The sequence below is a fragment of the Oratosquilla oratoria genome, chromosome 29, assembly GCF_046742065.1.
Source record: "Oratosquilla oratoria isolate Oo_2021 chromosome 29, ASM4674206v1, whole genome shotgun sequence".
Lineage (NCBI taxonomy): Eukaryota > Metazoa > Arthropoda > Malacostraca > Stomatopoda > Squillidae > Oratosquilla > Oratosquilla oratoria.
In genome coordinates, this window is record NC_134805.1 from 46,018,750 (window position 1) to 46,036,249 (window position 17,500).

Below are 17,500 nucleotides of genomic sequence, written 5' to 3' on the forward strand. Positions count from 1 at the left end.
GAAGGTGATATTGAAAATCTACACTTTCACTAACTTCGGGAGAAATAAGGACGAACACTGCCAACAAAAAACACATCACGGCCACCAGCACGGAGAACACAAACATGCTGTTGGTTTTCATTGGAGAAATACTTGGAACACAATCCCATTTAAGAATTTTCTTAGCGCCACCTTTTATCTCTATTCTTTTTTCATGTGTATATATACACCTAGTGTCAGTCTCAATATCACTTGCACTCAGGGCCTACTCATAAATGCGAGCGATTTTTTCATTATTCGGCAGAGTTGGAGGAAGCACAGTGACTGATGTGGCCGCAGAAAACGGAATTGCGACATTGACCGGAAGGCATGGAAGATCAACAGGGAAAATCAGAAGTAATTCTTTTCAATATTTTATCCTCTCAAGAACAATGTGAGATCCACCGAGGTTCAACAAAATAATGGTTAACAAAGTTGAATGGAATTTTGATTTCAATATTGATAACTCATGAATCACAATGGCAAAAGCCGACAAGACTGTGAGAATAAACACCTTGTGAGATCGAAACCTTTATTAGTACTACGTTTCGCTTGTTACAGCTTTTTCATGTACAGACATGACACACACTCTGAGCACATATAAGCCAACAGGGAAGGAACTGGGAGAGGTTATCAGGGAGGGGTGGGTGGTAGGTGGAGGGGGAGGAGGGGGACGGGTGGGTGGTAGGTGGAGGGGGAGGAGGGGGACGGGTGGGACTTGGTGGAGACAAAGGAGGACATTTCGGACAGTTTGTTGAAGTGGGGAAAAAACGCTGGTGTCTACCGCATACCCTGTGCTGGATGTGATAAAGTATACATCGGCGAGACTTCCCGTGACCTGAAGACCCGGATCCGGGAGCATCGCTACGATTCCCGGAACAACATCACCACCAACGCCTGTGTTATCCACCGGAACACCAACGACCACCTGATGGATTGGGATAACGCAGAACTTCTGTTTAGTGAACCAGACAGGATGAGGAGAAAATGCCTCGAAGCGGCCGCCATTCAAAGCTTCAAAACCATTGAGCAGAACAGAGGCATGTTTAACATCGCCCCTCCTATAATCCATCTGTTACCCGCATTAAATAAATGTATGAAATGTCCCCCTTAGTCCACTTCAACAAACTGTCCGAAATGTCCTCCTTTGTCTCCACCAAGTCCCACCCGTCCCCCTCCTCCCCCTCCACCTACCACCCACCCGTCCCCCTCCTCCCCCTCCACCTACCACCCACCCCTCCCTGATAACCTCTCCCAGTTCCTTCCCGGTTGGCTTATATGTGCTCAGAGTGTGTGTCATGTCTGTACTTGAAAAAGCTGTAACAAGCGAAACGTAGTACTAATAAAGGTTTCGATCTCACAAGGTGTTTATTCTCACATTTCCTACCAAATAGGCAGAATGTGTGTGTGTGTGTGTGTGTGTGTGTGTGTGTGTGTGTGTGTGTGTGTGTGTGTGTGTGTGTGTGTGTGTGTGTGTGTGTGTGTGTGTGTGTGTGTGTGTGTGTGTGTGTGTGTGTGTGTGTGTGTGTGTGTGTGTGTGTGTGTGTGTGTGTGTGTGTGTGTGTGTGATTCACCATGGTCTTGGATTTTGGATCACATGTTGGACTCGTGATCGACAGTTATTAACTTCCCGGATGAGAGCTCAGAGCTCGTATGACCGATCTATGGGTAATATTGACCCTCTTCAGCCGAGTTGTATGCAGTGGTGGTGATATGGTTTATATTTATATGCTTTTGTGGGATATATAGTCGGGTCGTGGAAGGGTCTCAATCTATAATTGGTGGTCTGGTTACATGACCGTCAAGGAAGGCGTAAGGCCTTGGTGGATAACTTTAAAAAGGAGTTTGTTAACTGCTAAGCTAGTAATAAGATCTGTGGGGCATTGTCCTTTAGAAGAACAATGACTCCACTGTTTACCTTTTATAATTGCGATTAGGATTATAGATGGTAGCAGCGTTACATCCTAGTCCGTTTGGTGGTTTAAACTGTCGGTATGATTAAGTATCTCTGAGTTTTCCTCGGCGAATGTGATGGAATTTTTATGTTTTCGAATACTTGTGGTTACGTCCCTTCCTGATTGTCCCAAATGAACTTTACTGCAGTCTTCGCATGGTAATTTATAAACGTCTGAGCTGCTAATATCTTTGAACCTTCGGTGAATGTTTACATTCTTTTTCAAGATACTGTTGAGGTAGTTTTAAATAACTGTAATTTCTTCTTTTGAGAGTAGAATACAGGAGGCTTACACGGAAGCATTGCAAAGTATGAAATGGGTGGGAGTGTTTTCTATGACTTTTTCTTTTTTGGCTACCCCCCGTGTAAAAGGGAAAAAGTCTTTGATATATGTATGTATGTATGTATGTTTTGTATACCTCCCTTATAAAGGGCGAAAACTCGTTAGTATATGTATGTATTTACCCATGGAGTACTTTGTATATATATTTCGAAGACATTCAAGGTAGTAGACAATTATGTAGAAATATGTGAAGAGTTAATGGAAGAGTAAATTGAAAATAAAAACAAAAAATAAAAAGGATAGGTGTGAGACAACTAGAGAAAAAGGGACTCAGGATGGGGAAATGTAGAAACAGAAAACCACAGAACAAAAAAAAAAAAGTCAAAATACCCAAAGATGTGTGCACGGGAACCCAATCGGTGAGGAAACGAAACATTGAAAAGGGAACAATTAAAACAGGAGAAGGAAAAATCCAAAGGTAGTTAACTTCCCGACAAACCTCGAAAGGTCAAGGAATAAAAATTCGGTAAGGACAGGCCCAATTACAGCATATGCATTGTGTGTACGTAAAAAGCCCCATCGATCGTGGCGAAATGCTAAAGTAATTCTACTTCATTCAATTTTGAATTATTAATGATTACCGTTGCACTACCTTGTACAAACCATGTACAAACTATTTCTGGTGTTCTCACAAACGTTGGTAAGGAACAAAAACTAGAGTTGGAAATATTTAAAGAAGTAGAGAGATCAAGACGGGTATGGAGAAAAGTAAATATGTGATTACAAATTGGGGCTATAATTAAAAGCAAGTGCACGTCTGTATAGCTTATATAATATACCTATTATTCACTGATGAGCACATAAGGAAGAGCCATAGAAAAGGGGACTCAAGTACTACAGGAAAACATACTACGTGGTGTTCGAGCTTTCGAGGAAATGTGTTCACAAATTTTAGATACTATATTTAGCTCCCCCACGCATCGAGCGAGTTATTTCTGCATCAGTGGTACTGCGTATGAGACGCTTTTACATACATTGGTACAAGTAGTGAATATTCTTGAAAATGCAGCGACGGAAGAAGTTTATTTTTGTATTAATGGTGTCATTCATTCTTCTAAAGGTTCTTATCTTTGTAGGCCCAACAAACTATGGTATCTTAAAGAATATGAGACACGATGCAGATATCCTACATAACCAGAACCTGCTCAATGGACACAAGCAATACAACCAGACCTTGGTGCACGATTATGTCGAGAAGGAAGAAGGTTTGGCACCGCCATTGGTGATGGTGTTGTGTCGAGGGAAGGACAAGAACGAGACACTCATACAATTGGCACAGATCAAAGCTATGCTCAACTCCGTCGCCTGGTTAAGCAGTGGGTCTCTTCAAGTGCACGTCATCACGGACTCCCCTGAGATTTTTTCGGTACTCCTCCACCTGACAAGACACTGGCCAGAGGTCCATCGGTCTCGGATCAATTTCACCAGACACTCCACGTGGTTCCCTCCTTCACACGCTCATCTGAAGGACCTCTATCACTCGTGCGCCGCCCAGAAGCTCTTCCTTCCCACCATCCTCGATTCCGTCGAGTCCGCGGTGTACGTGGACACGGATGTCATATTCCTTCGACCTCCAGAACACTTGTCTCCGGTGCTGGGATCGTTAGGTGGGGACGAGGTCCTAGGCCTGGTGCACGAGCCGTATCCCTGGATTTATCACAAGGTACCACTTTACCCCAAAGGCTGCCTTAATGACGGCGTCATGTTCATCAACTTGACCAAGGCACGGGAGTTTCCGGGCGGGTGGGAAAAGACTCTCCTTCGCTACTACGAGAAGTACAAAGCCGTTATTTCCACGGACCAAGACATCTTGAATGTTCTCCTTCGGGACCACCCTGAGTACGTTCGCGTTCTGACTCCCGAGTGGAATTACGGTTACTGGCAGTGTGCTACTGGCATAAGTGGTATATGTCAAACCTGTCTCTCTGACGGCATCGCACTTCTTCACGGCTACAACTCGTACTTCGTGAACGCACAGGAAGACGCCTTCGAGTTCATTTTCAAAACATTTCTCAAACTCGATGTTCGTTCAAGTGTGAAGGACGTTGCCTCTAACCTGACATCCTTGCTTAATCGTGTGCTGGACGAGAAAATGTATTCTCCCTGTGTAGGATACCTCAATGAGAACTTCGCTGACATGGTGCTGATGTACTTGCGTACCGTGGCTGCGGCACAATAGAGTGACGTCACTCGTCTTTCACGTGTGTGTCATGCACGTTTCAATAAGAGCTGTAGAATGAAAGCAATAGGCTAGGTTAGGTTAGGCTAGATTAGATTATGTTATGTTACGTTAGGTCAGACTTACCTAACCTAACATAACCTAACTTGACCTAACCTAACCTATTGTTTCCATTACACAACTACGGCACTGGCATTTGTGGGAACAGAGACAAACCAGGGAACACGTCACGAACATACAAGTAATGCAGTACACCATAAGAAATATTCTAAAAAACAAAAATAGCGGCTGATTTGCGATGGAGAAACGTACTGAGGTATGCATCATTGCACATATGGAAATGAAATCCTCACACAATTAAATTTATATATATATATGTATATACATATACATATACATATATATATATATACATACATACATATATATATACATATATATATATATATATATATATATATACATATATATATATATATATATATATATATATATATATATATATATATATATATATATATATATAGTGTCTGTGTGTATAAACATATTTGCTTGATTCTCATTTATTATTGGTTATATGTCAATTTATTATGATTTACTATTTACCTGATTGCTTATTACTTAACCATACCTATGCATATATTTATGTATTTTATTTATCATTTATATTATCATAGTTTTTATCTATTCATTTATTTATTTATTTATCATTATTATATATTCTTTTCGCATCCGACCTAGATATGGACCAAAAGGTCTCCTGTCGGCATGCTCCGCTTTTGTAATCCTTTGTAAAAGCCTTTGTACAAAATGTAATTTTGTATATACAGTATATATATATATATATATAATTATGCATATATATATATATATATATATATATATATATATATATATATACACATATGTATATATACTTAAAATTATTTGTATAATCTGCCGATAGAAAAGCATTTGGACTATGTAATATTGAAACAAATTTGAGATACAGATAATGAGGTACAATACTAGAAAGAAAATGTAGTATATATTGAAATGCGTATGTAAATCCGCTCGCACATGCTGGTTAGACTCGATTGGTCTAACGACCATTGGTCTAATGCCAATTGGCCCAATGCGATTTGATCTATTAGCACATCGTCCAATAGGGACAATTAGTCTAATAGGAAGATTGGTTTAATACTGAATGGTCCAGTACAAACTGGTCCAGCAGGAAAACATCCTACGTGGTGTTCGATCTTTCGAGGAAATGTGGTCAGAAATCTTAGATACTATATTTAGCTCCCCTAAGCATCGAGCGAGTGATTTCTCCATCAGTGATACTGTGTACGGGACGCTTTCACGTACATTGGTACGAGTGGTAATTATTCTTGAAAACATAATTGAGCAGTCTTAACAACAACCAAATGCTACTATGGAAGAAGCTTATTTCTGTCTTAGTGGCGTCATTCATTGTTCTGAAGATTCTTATCATTGTAGACCCAACAAACTATGGCATCTTCAAGAATATGAGACACGATTCAGACATCCTGCGTAGGATTAATCTGCTCAATGGACACAAGCAATACAACCAGACCTTGCTACACGATTATGTCGAGAAGGAAGAAGGTTTGGCACCGCCATTGGTAATGGTGTTGTGTCGAGGGAAGGACAAGGACGAGACGCTCATACAATTTGCACAGATCAAAGCTATGCTTAACTCGGTCGCCTGGTTGAGCAGTGGGCCTCTTCAAGTGCACGTCATCACGGACTCCCCTGAGATTTTTTCGGTACTCCTCCACCTGACAAGACACTGGCCAGAGGTCCATCGGTCTCGGATCAATTTCACCAGACACTCCACGTGGTTCCCTCCTTCACACGCTCATCTGAAGGACCTCTATCACTCGTGCGCCGCCCAGAAGCTCTTCCTTCCCACCATCCTCGATTCCGTCGAGTCCGCGGTGTACGTGGACACGGATGTCATATTCCTTCGACCTCCAGAACACTTGTCTCCGGTGCTGGGATCGTTAGGTGGGGACGAGGTCCTAGGCCTGGTGCACGAGCCGTATCCCTGGATTTATCACAAGGTACCACTTTACCCCAAAGGCTGCCTTAATGACGGCGTCATGTTCATCAACCTGACCAAGGCACGGGAGTTTCCGGGCGGGTGGGAAAGGACTCTCCTTCGCTACTACGAGAAGTACAAAGCCGTTATTTCCACGGACCAAGACATCTTGAATGTTCTCCTTCGGGACCACCCTGAGTACGTTCGCGTTCTGACTCCCGAGTGGAATTACGGTTACTGGCAGTGTGCTACTGGCATAGGTGGTATATGTCAAACCTGTCTCTCTGACGGCATCGCACTTCTTCACGGCTACAACTCGTACTTCGTGAACGCACAGGAAGACGCCTTCGAGTTCATTTTCAAAACATTTCTCAAACTCGATGTTCGTTCAAGTGTGAAGGACGTTGCCTCTAACCTGACATCCTTGCTTAATCGTGTGCTGGACGAGAAAATGTATTCTCCCTGTGTGGAACAGCTCAATGAGAACTTCGCTGACATGGTGCTGATGTACTTGCGTACCGTGGCTGCGGCACAATAGAGTGACGTCACTCATCTTTCACGTGTGTGTCATGCACGTTTCAATAAGAGCTGTAGAATGAAAGCAATAAGCTAGGTTAGGTTAGGATAGATTAGATTATGTTAAGTTAGGTTAGGTCAGACTTACCTAACCTAACATAACCTAACTTGACCTAACCTAGCCTATTGTTTCCATTACACCACTACGGCACTGGCATTTGTGGGAACAGAGACAAACCAGGGAACACGTCACGAACATACAAGTAATGCAGTACACCATAAGAAATATTCTAAAAAACAAAAATAGCGGCTGATTTGCGATGGAGAAACGTACTGAGGTATGCATCATTGCACATATGGAAATGAAATCCTCACCCAATTAAATTTATATATATATATATATTTATATATATATACATATATACATATATATATATACATACATACATATAAATATATATATATATATATATATATATATGTATATATATATATACATATATACATATATATATATATATATATATATATATATATATATATATATATATATATAGTGTCTGTGTGTATAAACATATTTGCTTGATTCTCATTTATTATCAATTATATATCAATTTATTATTATTTACTATTTACCTGTTTGTTTATTATTTAACTATACCTATGCAGTTATTTGTGTATTTTATTTATTATTTACATTATTATAGTTTTTATTTATTCATTTATTCATTTATTTATCTATTTATCATTAATATATATTTTTTCGCATCCGACCTAGATATGGACCAAAAGGTCTCCTGTCGGCATGCTCCGCCTTTGTAATCCTTTGTAAAAGCCTTTGTACAAAATATAATTTTGTATATACAGTATATATATATATATATATATATATATATATATATATACATATATATATATATATATATATATATGTATATATATATATATATACATATGTATATATACTTAAAATTATTTGTATAATCTGCCGATAGAAAAGCATTTGGACTATGTAATATTGAAACAAATTTGAGATACAGATAATGAGGTACAATACTAGAAAGAAATTGTAGTATATATTGAAATGCGTATGTAAATCCGCTCGCACATGCTGGTTAGACTCGATTGGTCTAACGACCATTGGTCTAATGCCAATTGGCCCAATGCGATTTGATCTATTAGCACATCGTCCAATAGGGACAATTAGTCTAATAGGAAGATTGGTCTAATACTGAATGATCCAGTGGAAACTGGTCCAACAGGAAAACATCCTACGTGGTGTTCGATCTTTCGAGGAAATGTGGTCAGAAATCTTAGATACTATATTTAGCTCCCCTAAGCATCGAGCGAGTGATTTCTCCATCAGTGGTACTGTGTACGGGACGCTTTCACGTACATTGGTACGAGTGGTAAATATTCTTGAAAACATAATTGAGCAGTCTTAACAACAACCAAATTCCACTAAGGAAGAAGCTTATTTATGTCTTAGTGGCGTCATTCATTGTTCTGAAGATTCTTATCATTGTAGACCCAACAAACTATGGCATCTTCAAGAATATGAGACACGATTCAGACATCCTGCGTAGGCATAATCTGCTCAATGGACACAAGCAATACAACCAGACCTTGCTACACGATTATGTCGAGAAGGAAGAAGGTTTGGCACCGCCATTGGTGATGGTGTTGTGTCGAGGGAAGGACAAGAACGAGACACTCATACAATTGGCACAGATCAAAGCTATGCTCAACTCCGTCGCCTGGTTAAGCAGTGGGTCTCTTCAAGTGCACGTCATCACGGACTCCCCTGAGATTTTTTCGGTACTCCTCCACCTGACAAGACACTGGCCAGAGGTCCATCGGTCTCGGATCAATTTCACCAGACACTCCACGTGGTTCCCTCCTTCACACGCTCATCTGAAGGACCTCTATCACTCGTGCGCCGCCCAGAAGCTCTTCCTTCCCACCATCCTCAATTCCGTCGAGTCCGCGGTGTATGTGGACACGGACGTCATATTCCTTCGACCTCCAGAACACTTGTCTCCGGTGCTGGGATCGTTAGGTGGGGACGAGGTCCTAGGCCTGGTGCACGAGCCGTATCCCTGGATTTATCACAAGGTACCACTTTACCCCAAAGGCTGCCTTAATGACGGCGTCATGTTCATCAACCTGACCAAGGCACGGGAGTTTCCGGGCGGGTGGGAAAGGACTCTCCTTCGCTACTACGAGAAGTACAAAGCCGTTATTTCCACGGACCAAGACATCTTGAATGTTCTCCTTCGGGACCACCCTGAGTACGTTCGCGTTCTGACTCCCGAGTGGAATTACGGTTACTGGCAGTGTGCTACTGGCATAGGTGGTATATGCAAAGCCTGTCTCTCTGACGGCATCGCACTTCTTCACGGCTACAACTCGTACTTCGTGAACGCACAGGAAGACGCCTTCGAGTTCATTTTCAAAACATTTCTCAAACTCGATGTTCGTTCAAGTGTGAAGGACGTTGCCTCTAACCTGACATCCTTGCTTAATCGTGTGCTGGACGAGAAAATGTATTCTCCCTGTGTAGGATACCTCAATGAGAACTTCGCTGACATGGTGCTGATGTACTTGCGTACCGTGGCTGCGGCACAATAGAGTGACGTCACTCATCTTTCACGTGTGTGTCATGCACGTTTCAATAAGAGCTGTAGAATGAAAGCAATAAGCTAGGTTAGGTTAGGCTAGATTAGATTATGTTATGTTAGGTTAGGTCAGACTTACCTAACCTAGCATAACCTAACTTGACCTAACCTAACCTATTGTTTCCATTACACAACTACGGCACTGGCATTTGTGGGAACAGAGACAAACCAGGGAACACGTCACGAACATACAAGTAATGCAGTACACCATAAGAAATATTCTAAAAAACAAAAATAGCGGCTGATTTGCGATGGAGAAACGTACTGAGGTATGCATCATTGCACATATGGAAATGAAATCCTCACACAATTAAATTTATATATATATATATATATACATATATATAAATATATATATATATATATACATATATATAAATATATATATATATATACATATATATATATATACATACATACATATATATATATACATATATATATATGTATATATATATATACAAACATACATACATATATATACATATATATATATACATATATATAGATATATATATATATATATAGTGTCTGTGTGTATAAACATATTTGCTTGATTCTCATTTATTATTAGTTATATATCAATTTATTATTATTTACTATTTACCTGTTTGTTTATTATTTAACTATACCTATGTATCTATTTGTATATTTTATTTATCATTTACGTTACTATAGTTTTTATTTATTCATCTATTTATTTATTTATTTATTTATCATTATTATAATTTTTTTCGCATCCGACCTAGATATGGACCAAAAGGTCTCCTGTCGGCATGCTCCGCCTTTGTACAAATCCTTTTTAAAAGCCTTTGTACAAAATGTAATTTTGTATATACAGTATATATATATATATATAATTATGCATATATATATATATATATATATATATATATATATATATATATATATACATATATATATATATATATATATATATACATATGTATATATACTTAAAATTAGTTGTATAATCTGCCGATAGAAAAGCATTTGGACTATGTAATATTGAAACAAATTTGAGATACAGATAATGAGGTACAATACTAGAAAGAAAATGTAGTATATATTGAAATGCGTATGTAAATCCGCTCGCACATGCTGGTTAGACTCGATTGGTCTAACGACCATTGGTCTAATGCCAATTGGCCCAATGCGATTTGATCTATTAGCACATCGTCCAATAGGGACAATTAGTCTAATAGGAAGATTGGTCTAATACTGAATGATCCAGTGGAAACTGGTCCAACAGGAAAACATCCTACGTGGTGTTCGATCTTTCGAGGAAATGTGGTCAGAAATCTTAGATACTATATTTAGCTCCCCTAAGCATCGAGCGAGTGATTTCTCCATCAGTGATACTGTGTACGGGACGCTTTCACGTACATTGGTACGAGTGGTAATTATTCTTGAAAACATAATTGAGCAGTCTTAACAACAACCAAATGCTACTATGGAAGAAGCTTATTTCTGTCTTAGTGGCGTCATTCATTGTTCTGAAGATTCTTATCATTGTAGACCCAACAAACTATGGCATCTTCAAGAATATGAGACACGATTCAGACATCCTGCGTAGGCATAATCTGCTCAATGGACACAAGCAATACAACCAGACCTTGCTACACGATTATGTCGAGAAGGAAGAAGGTTTGGCACCGCCATTGGTAATGGTGTTGTGTCGATGGAAGGACAAGAATGAGACGCTCATACAATTTGCACAGATCAAAGCTAGTTTTAAAGTAGGACAATCAGGAAGGGACGTAACCACAAGTATTCGAAAACATAAAAATTCCATCACAGTCGCCGAGGAAAACTCGGAGAAACTTAATCATACCGACAGTTTAAACCACCAAATGGACTAGGATGTAACGTTGCTACCATCTATAATCCTAATCGAAATTATAAAAGGTAAACAGTTGAGTCATTGTTCTTCTAAAGGACAATGCCCCACTGACCTTATTACTAGCTTAGCAGTTAACAAACTCCTTTTTAAAGTTATCCACCAAGGCCTTACGCCTTCCTTGACAGTCATGTAACCAGACCACCAATTAATTACACTGGGGAACACACTTTCGGTTGCATGAGTTCTGACACTTGATTCTGGTAGATTTGAGGTCACAGATTCTGAAAATGGCATTCGTTTGTGCAGATCAGGTCTAGTTTTGATGGTACGCGGCAACTTACATATCAGGTGACATGTTCTGAAAATAGCAAAGGGAGGTAATAAGCATATTAGTTTATATTCATCAAATACTATTCTTAATTACATCAGTGCGTCAAATATAAATTTGTGTGTGCATTATTATTTTATTTCATTAAAACAATTATTTTATTTCTTTTCCAGGTGTGATCATTCTGTAAACAGTGTTGACTTCAATCAAAGGAAACATGGCCTCTATAGCAAGTAGAAGGAAATGTGTGACGTGCCCGGATTCATTCTGCTACATCTGTGGTGCATTGACAGCTCCAAAGCAAAGAAGGAACATTAGTGAATTTGTGAAGAGAGCTTACTTTTGCTACTTTAAAGTGAAACTTGGAGATCAAGACAAACCATGGGCACCGCATAAGGTATGTCATTCCTGCGAAGAAAACTTGCGTCAATGGACTAAAGGAAAAGACAAAATAACATTCGGTATTCCGATGATATGGCGTGAGCCACGGGACCATGTCACAGACTGTTACTTTTGCGTGACTCGTGTTGCTGGTTTCACTAGTAAAACTCGTCATCTTATCACATACCCTAGTCTAGATTCAGCAATCAGGCCTGTGCCCCATTCAGATGATGTTCCAAAGCCTATCTTCACTCAACTTGCTTCTGTTGAATCTGACAGTGAATGTGACACTGAGGTCACAGTGGAGTCAACTAACAGAAATGACTTAGATTTTGTAGGCATATCAACAGAACCGGAAACATTTAGCCAAGCAGAACTCAATGACTTAGTTCGAGATCTGGGTCTGTCTAAAAAGCTGTCAGAATTGTTGGCTTCACGGTTAAAAGATAAAAACTTGCTGAAAATAGACACAAAGGTAACATTCTTTCGCAACAGAGAAAAGAACCTCTTACAGTTCTTTCATTCTAAATTTGACTTCGTCTATTGTTGTGATATTCCTGGATTAGTCACCGCGATGGGAGCTCCAAGTTATGATCCGAAAGAGTGGCGCCTCTTTATAGATAGGTCTAAGCGGAGTCTGAAGTGTGTTTTATTACATATAGGCAACATCTTTGGCGCAATACCCATAGGACACTCAGTACACCTGAAAGAAAAATATGAACACATCAAAACGGTTTTGGAGCTACTCAAATATCAAGAACACAAATGGATCATCTGTGTTGATCTAAAAATGGTCAATTTTTTGCTAGGACAGCAAGGTGGGTATACAAAATTTCCTTGCTTTATCTGCCTCTGGGACAGCAGAGCCAAAGACAGACACTGGATTCAGAAGGAATGGCCAGTTAGGGAAAGCCTCAGTGTTGGGAAAAAGAACATCATTTATGAACCCCTAGTGGAAAGTGAAAAAATTGTTTTCCCGCCCCTTCACATCAAGCTGGGCCTTATGAAACAGTTTGTTAAGGCGCTCGATAATGACAGTGACTGTTTTAAGTATCTGTGTGAAGTGTTCCCTGGTTTAACGCTAGAAAAACTCAAAGCAGGTATTTTCGACGGCCCTCAAATTAGGACGCTGATTAAAGACCAAGCCTTCACTCAATCCATGACTGATGTTGAGAAAAATGCATGGGGAGCATTCGTTTCTGTTGTAAGGAACTTTCTTGGAAACAGGAAATCAGAGGACTATAAAGAGCTTGTTGAATCTTTGATGGAAAGTTTTCATGTGTTAGGTTGCAACATGAGCATTAAGATGCATTTCTTGAACAGTCATCTTGAACTGTTTCCGGCAAACTTAGGGGACGTGAGTGATGAGCAAGGTGAACGCTTCCACCAGGATATCAAAGTCATGGAAGACAGGTATCAAGGTCGCTGGGACATTCACATGATGGCGGACTATTGCTGGAGCATTCAGCGAGACTGCACTGAGAGGCGATATTCAAGACAGTCCATTAAACGCAAGTTTGTGCCTGAATAAATCTGGCATAGTTCACAAAAGCAACTGATGGATCCAAAATATGCTTTTCAAGGTAAATAAAAGTAATCAAAAATTAATTCTACGTGTTTGGTAATTCCTCTCTGTGTGCTGGTTTAGATTTTTAGCAGTAGTATATGGTAGTCTAACTATATAGGGTAGCAAATGGGAGATAACTCACCGCAACAAAACTAGACCCGATAGAAAAAAACCGGTGCCATATTTGAAATCAGTGACCTCAATTTACCCAGAAACTGATCTCAAAATGTATGCAACTGACAAAAAGTTGAATTTTGTTCCCCAGTGTTATAGATCGAGACCCTTCCACGACCCGACTATATATCCCACATAAGCATATAACTATAAACCATATCACCACCACTATATACAACTCGGCTGAAGAGGGTCAGTATTACCCATAGATCGGTTATACGAGCTCTGAGCTCTCATCTGAGAAATTAATAACTGTCGATCACGAGTCCAACATGTGATCCAAAATCCAAGACCATGGTGAATCACACACACACACACACACACACACACACACACACACACACACACACACACACACACACACACACACACACACACACACACACACACACACACACACACACACACACACACACACACACACACACACACACACACACACACATTCTGCCTATTTGGTAGGATGAGTTATCAATATTGAAATCAAAATTCCATTCAACTTTGTTAACCATTATTTTGTTGAACCTCGGTGGATCTCACATTGTTCTTGAGAGGATAAAATATTGAAAAGAATTACTTCTGATTTTCCCTGTTGATCTTCCATGCCTTCCGGTCAATGTCGCAATTCCGTTTTCTGCGGCCACATCAGTCACTGTGCTTCCTCCAACTCTGCCGAATAATGAAAAAATCGCTCGCATTTATGAGTAGGCTCTGAGTGCAAGTGATATTAAGACTGACACTAGGTGTATATATATACATGAAAAAAGAATAGAGATAAAATGTGGCGCTAAGAAAATTCTTGAATGGGATTGTGTTCCAAGTATTTCTCCAATGAAAACCAACAGCATGTTTGTGTTCTCCATGCTGGTGGCCGTGATGTGATTTTTGTTAGCAGTGTTTGTCCTTATTTCTCATCGAGCGAGTGATTTCTGCATCAGTGATACTGCGTATGAGACGCTTTTACATACATTGGTACAAGTAGTGAATATTCTTGAAAATGCAGCGACGGAAGAAGTTTATTTTTGTATTACTGGTGTCATTCATTCTTCTGAAGGTTCTTATCTTTGTAGGCCCAACAAACTATGGTATCTTAAAGAATATGAGAAACGATACAGATATTCTACATAACCAGAACCTGCTCAATGGACACAAGCAATACAACCAGACCTTGGTGCACGATTATGTCGAGAAGGAAGAAGGTTTGGCACCGCCATTGGTGATGGTGTTGTGTCGAGGGAAGGACAAGGACGAGACGCTCATACAATTTGCACAGATCAAAGCTATGCTCAACTCCGTCGCCTGGTTGAGCAGTGGGCCTCTTCAAGTACACGTCATCACGGACACCCCTGAGATTTTTTCGGTACTCCTCCACCTGACAAGACACTGGCCAGAGGTCCATCGGTCTCGGATCAATTTCACCAGACACTCCACGTGGTTCCCTTCTTCACACGCTCATCTGAAGGACCTCTATCACTCGTGCGCCGCCCAGAAGCTCTTCCTTCCCACCATCCTCGATTCTGTCGAGTCCGCGGTGTACGTGGACACGGACGTCATATTCCTTCGACCTCCAGAACACTTGTCTCCGGTACTAGGATCGTTAGGTGGGGACGAGGTCCTAGGCCTGGTGCACGAGCCGTATCCCTGGATTTATCACAAGGTACCACTTTACCCCAAAGGCTGCCTTAATGACGGCGTCATGTTCATCAACCTGACCAAGGCACGGGAGTTTCCGGGAGGGTGGGAAAGGACTCTCCTTCGCTACTACGAGAAGTACAAAGCCGTTATTTCCACGGACCAAGACATCTTGAATGTTCTCCTTCGGGACCACCCTGAGTACGTTCGCGTCCTGACTCCCGAGTGGAATTACGGTTACTGGCAGTGTGCTACTGGCATAGGTGGTATATGTCAAACCTGTCTCTCTGACGGCATAGCACTTCTTCACGGCTACAACTCGTACTTCGTGAACGCACAGGAAGACGCCTTCGAGTTCATTTTCAAAACATTTCTCAAACTCGATGTTCGTTCAAGTGTGAAGGACGTTGCCTCTAACCTGACATCCTTGCTTAATCGTGTGCTGGACGAGAAAATGTATTCTCCCTGTGTGGAACAGCTCAATGAGAACTTCGCTGACATGGTGCTGATGTACTTGCGTACAGTGGCTGCGACACAATAGAGTGACGTCACTCGTCTTTCACGTGTGTGTCATGCACGTTTCAATAAGAGCTGTAAGATGGAAGCAATAGGCTAGATTAGTTGGTTAGGCTAGATTAGATTATGTTAGGTTAGGATAGGCTTACCTAACTTAACCTAACCTAACCTAACCTAACCTAACCTAACCTGACCTAACCTAACCTAACCTAACCTAACCCAACCTAACCTAACCTAACCTAACCTAACCTAACCTAACCCAACCTAACCTAACCTAACCTAACCTAACCTAACCTAACCTAACCTAACCTAACCTAACCTAACCTAACCTAACCTAACCTAACCTAACCTATTATTTCCATTCTATAACTACGCCACTGGCATTCCTGGGAGCAGAGACAAACCGGGCAACACGTCACGAACATGCAAGTAATGCAATACACCATATAAATATTCTAAAAAACAAAGATAGGGGCTGATTTGATATGGAGAAACGTACTGAGGTATACATCATTGTATATATGGAAATGAAGTCATCACACAATTAAATTTATATAAATACAAGTATGTATATATGTATATATATATATATATATATATATATATATATATATATATATATATATATATATGTATGTATTTATATATGTATATGCATAAAGTTATTTGTATAATCTGCCCGATAGGAAGATATTTGGACTATGCAATATTGAAACAAATTTGAAATACAGATAATGAGGTACAATACTAGAATATTAATAGATAAAATGAAAAGGAAATCTAGTACATATTGAAATTCGTATGTAAACCCGCACGCACACACTGGTTAGATACGATTGGTCTAATGACCATTGGTGTAATACCAATTGGCCTAGTGCGAACTGGTCTATTAGCACATAGTCTAATAGGGACAATTAGTCTAGTAGGAAGATTGGTCTAATACTGAATGGTCCAGTACAAACTGGACCAATTACCGATTCGTCTATGAGTATAGTTGTTCTAATAATACATTTGTAATGCCAGATTGCCATGTTACTGGGTCCTTTAAACAGACATTCATTAGAGTTCTTCATTTGCATATTGACAAAGTGATATTCTAAGTTCACTTTTACAACTTCGTTAATCTATTCGCATAAGCCCATCATCATGGCATCGACTGTGTGTGAAACAGCTCTCTCTGAAAGAGGAAAGCAAAAGTTCGTAGTAGATGGCTGGTTGTGTACAATATATATATATGTGAGACGTGGACCAAAGGGATACAATGGCTTAGAGATTTATCATACGAAGACAGGCTCAGGCACCTTAAGTTGCACTCTCTGGAAAGACG

At 40.0% G+C, this 17,500-nt stretch overlaps 4 protein-coding genes across 4 annotated transcripts; all 4 read left to right on the plus strand.

Annotated features, from left to right (window-relative positions):
* The first annotated feature begins 3,351 nt into the window (after positions 1–3,351).
* Positions 3,352–4,494, plus strand: LOC143040854 (glucoside xylosyltransferase 2-like). The gene has a single exon (XM_076212294.1). The coding sequence runs from the start codon at positions 3,352–3,354 to the stop codon at positions 4,492–4,494; it is 1,143 nt and encodes a 380-aa protein (XP_076068409.1).
* Positions 4,495–5,680: 1,186 nt separating this feature from the next.
* LOC143040855 (glucoside xylosyltransferase 1-like) lies at positions 5,681–7,076 on the plus strand. The gene is made up of 2 exons (XM_076212296.1): positions 5,681–5,854; positions 5,958–7,076. Exons 1-2 carry the CDS (start codon positions 5,681–5,683, stop codon positions 7,074–7,076), a joined length of 1,293 nt encoding a protein of 430 aa, XP_076068411.1.
* A 4,730-nt stretch (positions 7,077–11,806) lies between these two features.
* Positions 11,807–14,105, plus strand: LOC143040918 (uncharacterized). The gene has a single exon (XM_076212372.1). The coding sequence runs from the start codon at positions 12,121–12,123 to the stop codon at positions 13,813–13,815; it is 1,695 nt and encodes a 564-aa protein (XP_076068487.1). The 5' UTR covers positions 11,807–12,120; the 3' UTR covers positions 13,816–14,105.
* Positions 14,106–15,022: 917 nt separating this feature from the next.
* Positions 15,023–16,198, plus strand: LOC143040856 (glucoside xylosyltransferase 2-like). Its single transcript, XM_076212297.1, has one exon. The coding sequence runs from the start codon at positions 15,023–15,025 to the stop codon at positions 16,196–16,198; it is 1,176 nt and encodes a 391-aa protein (XP_076068412.1).
* The last annotated feature ends 1,302 nt before the right edge of the window (positions 16,199–17,500 follow it).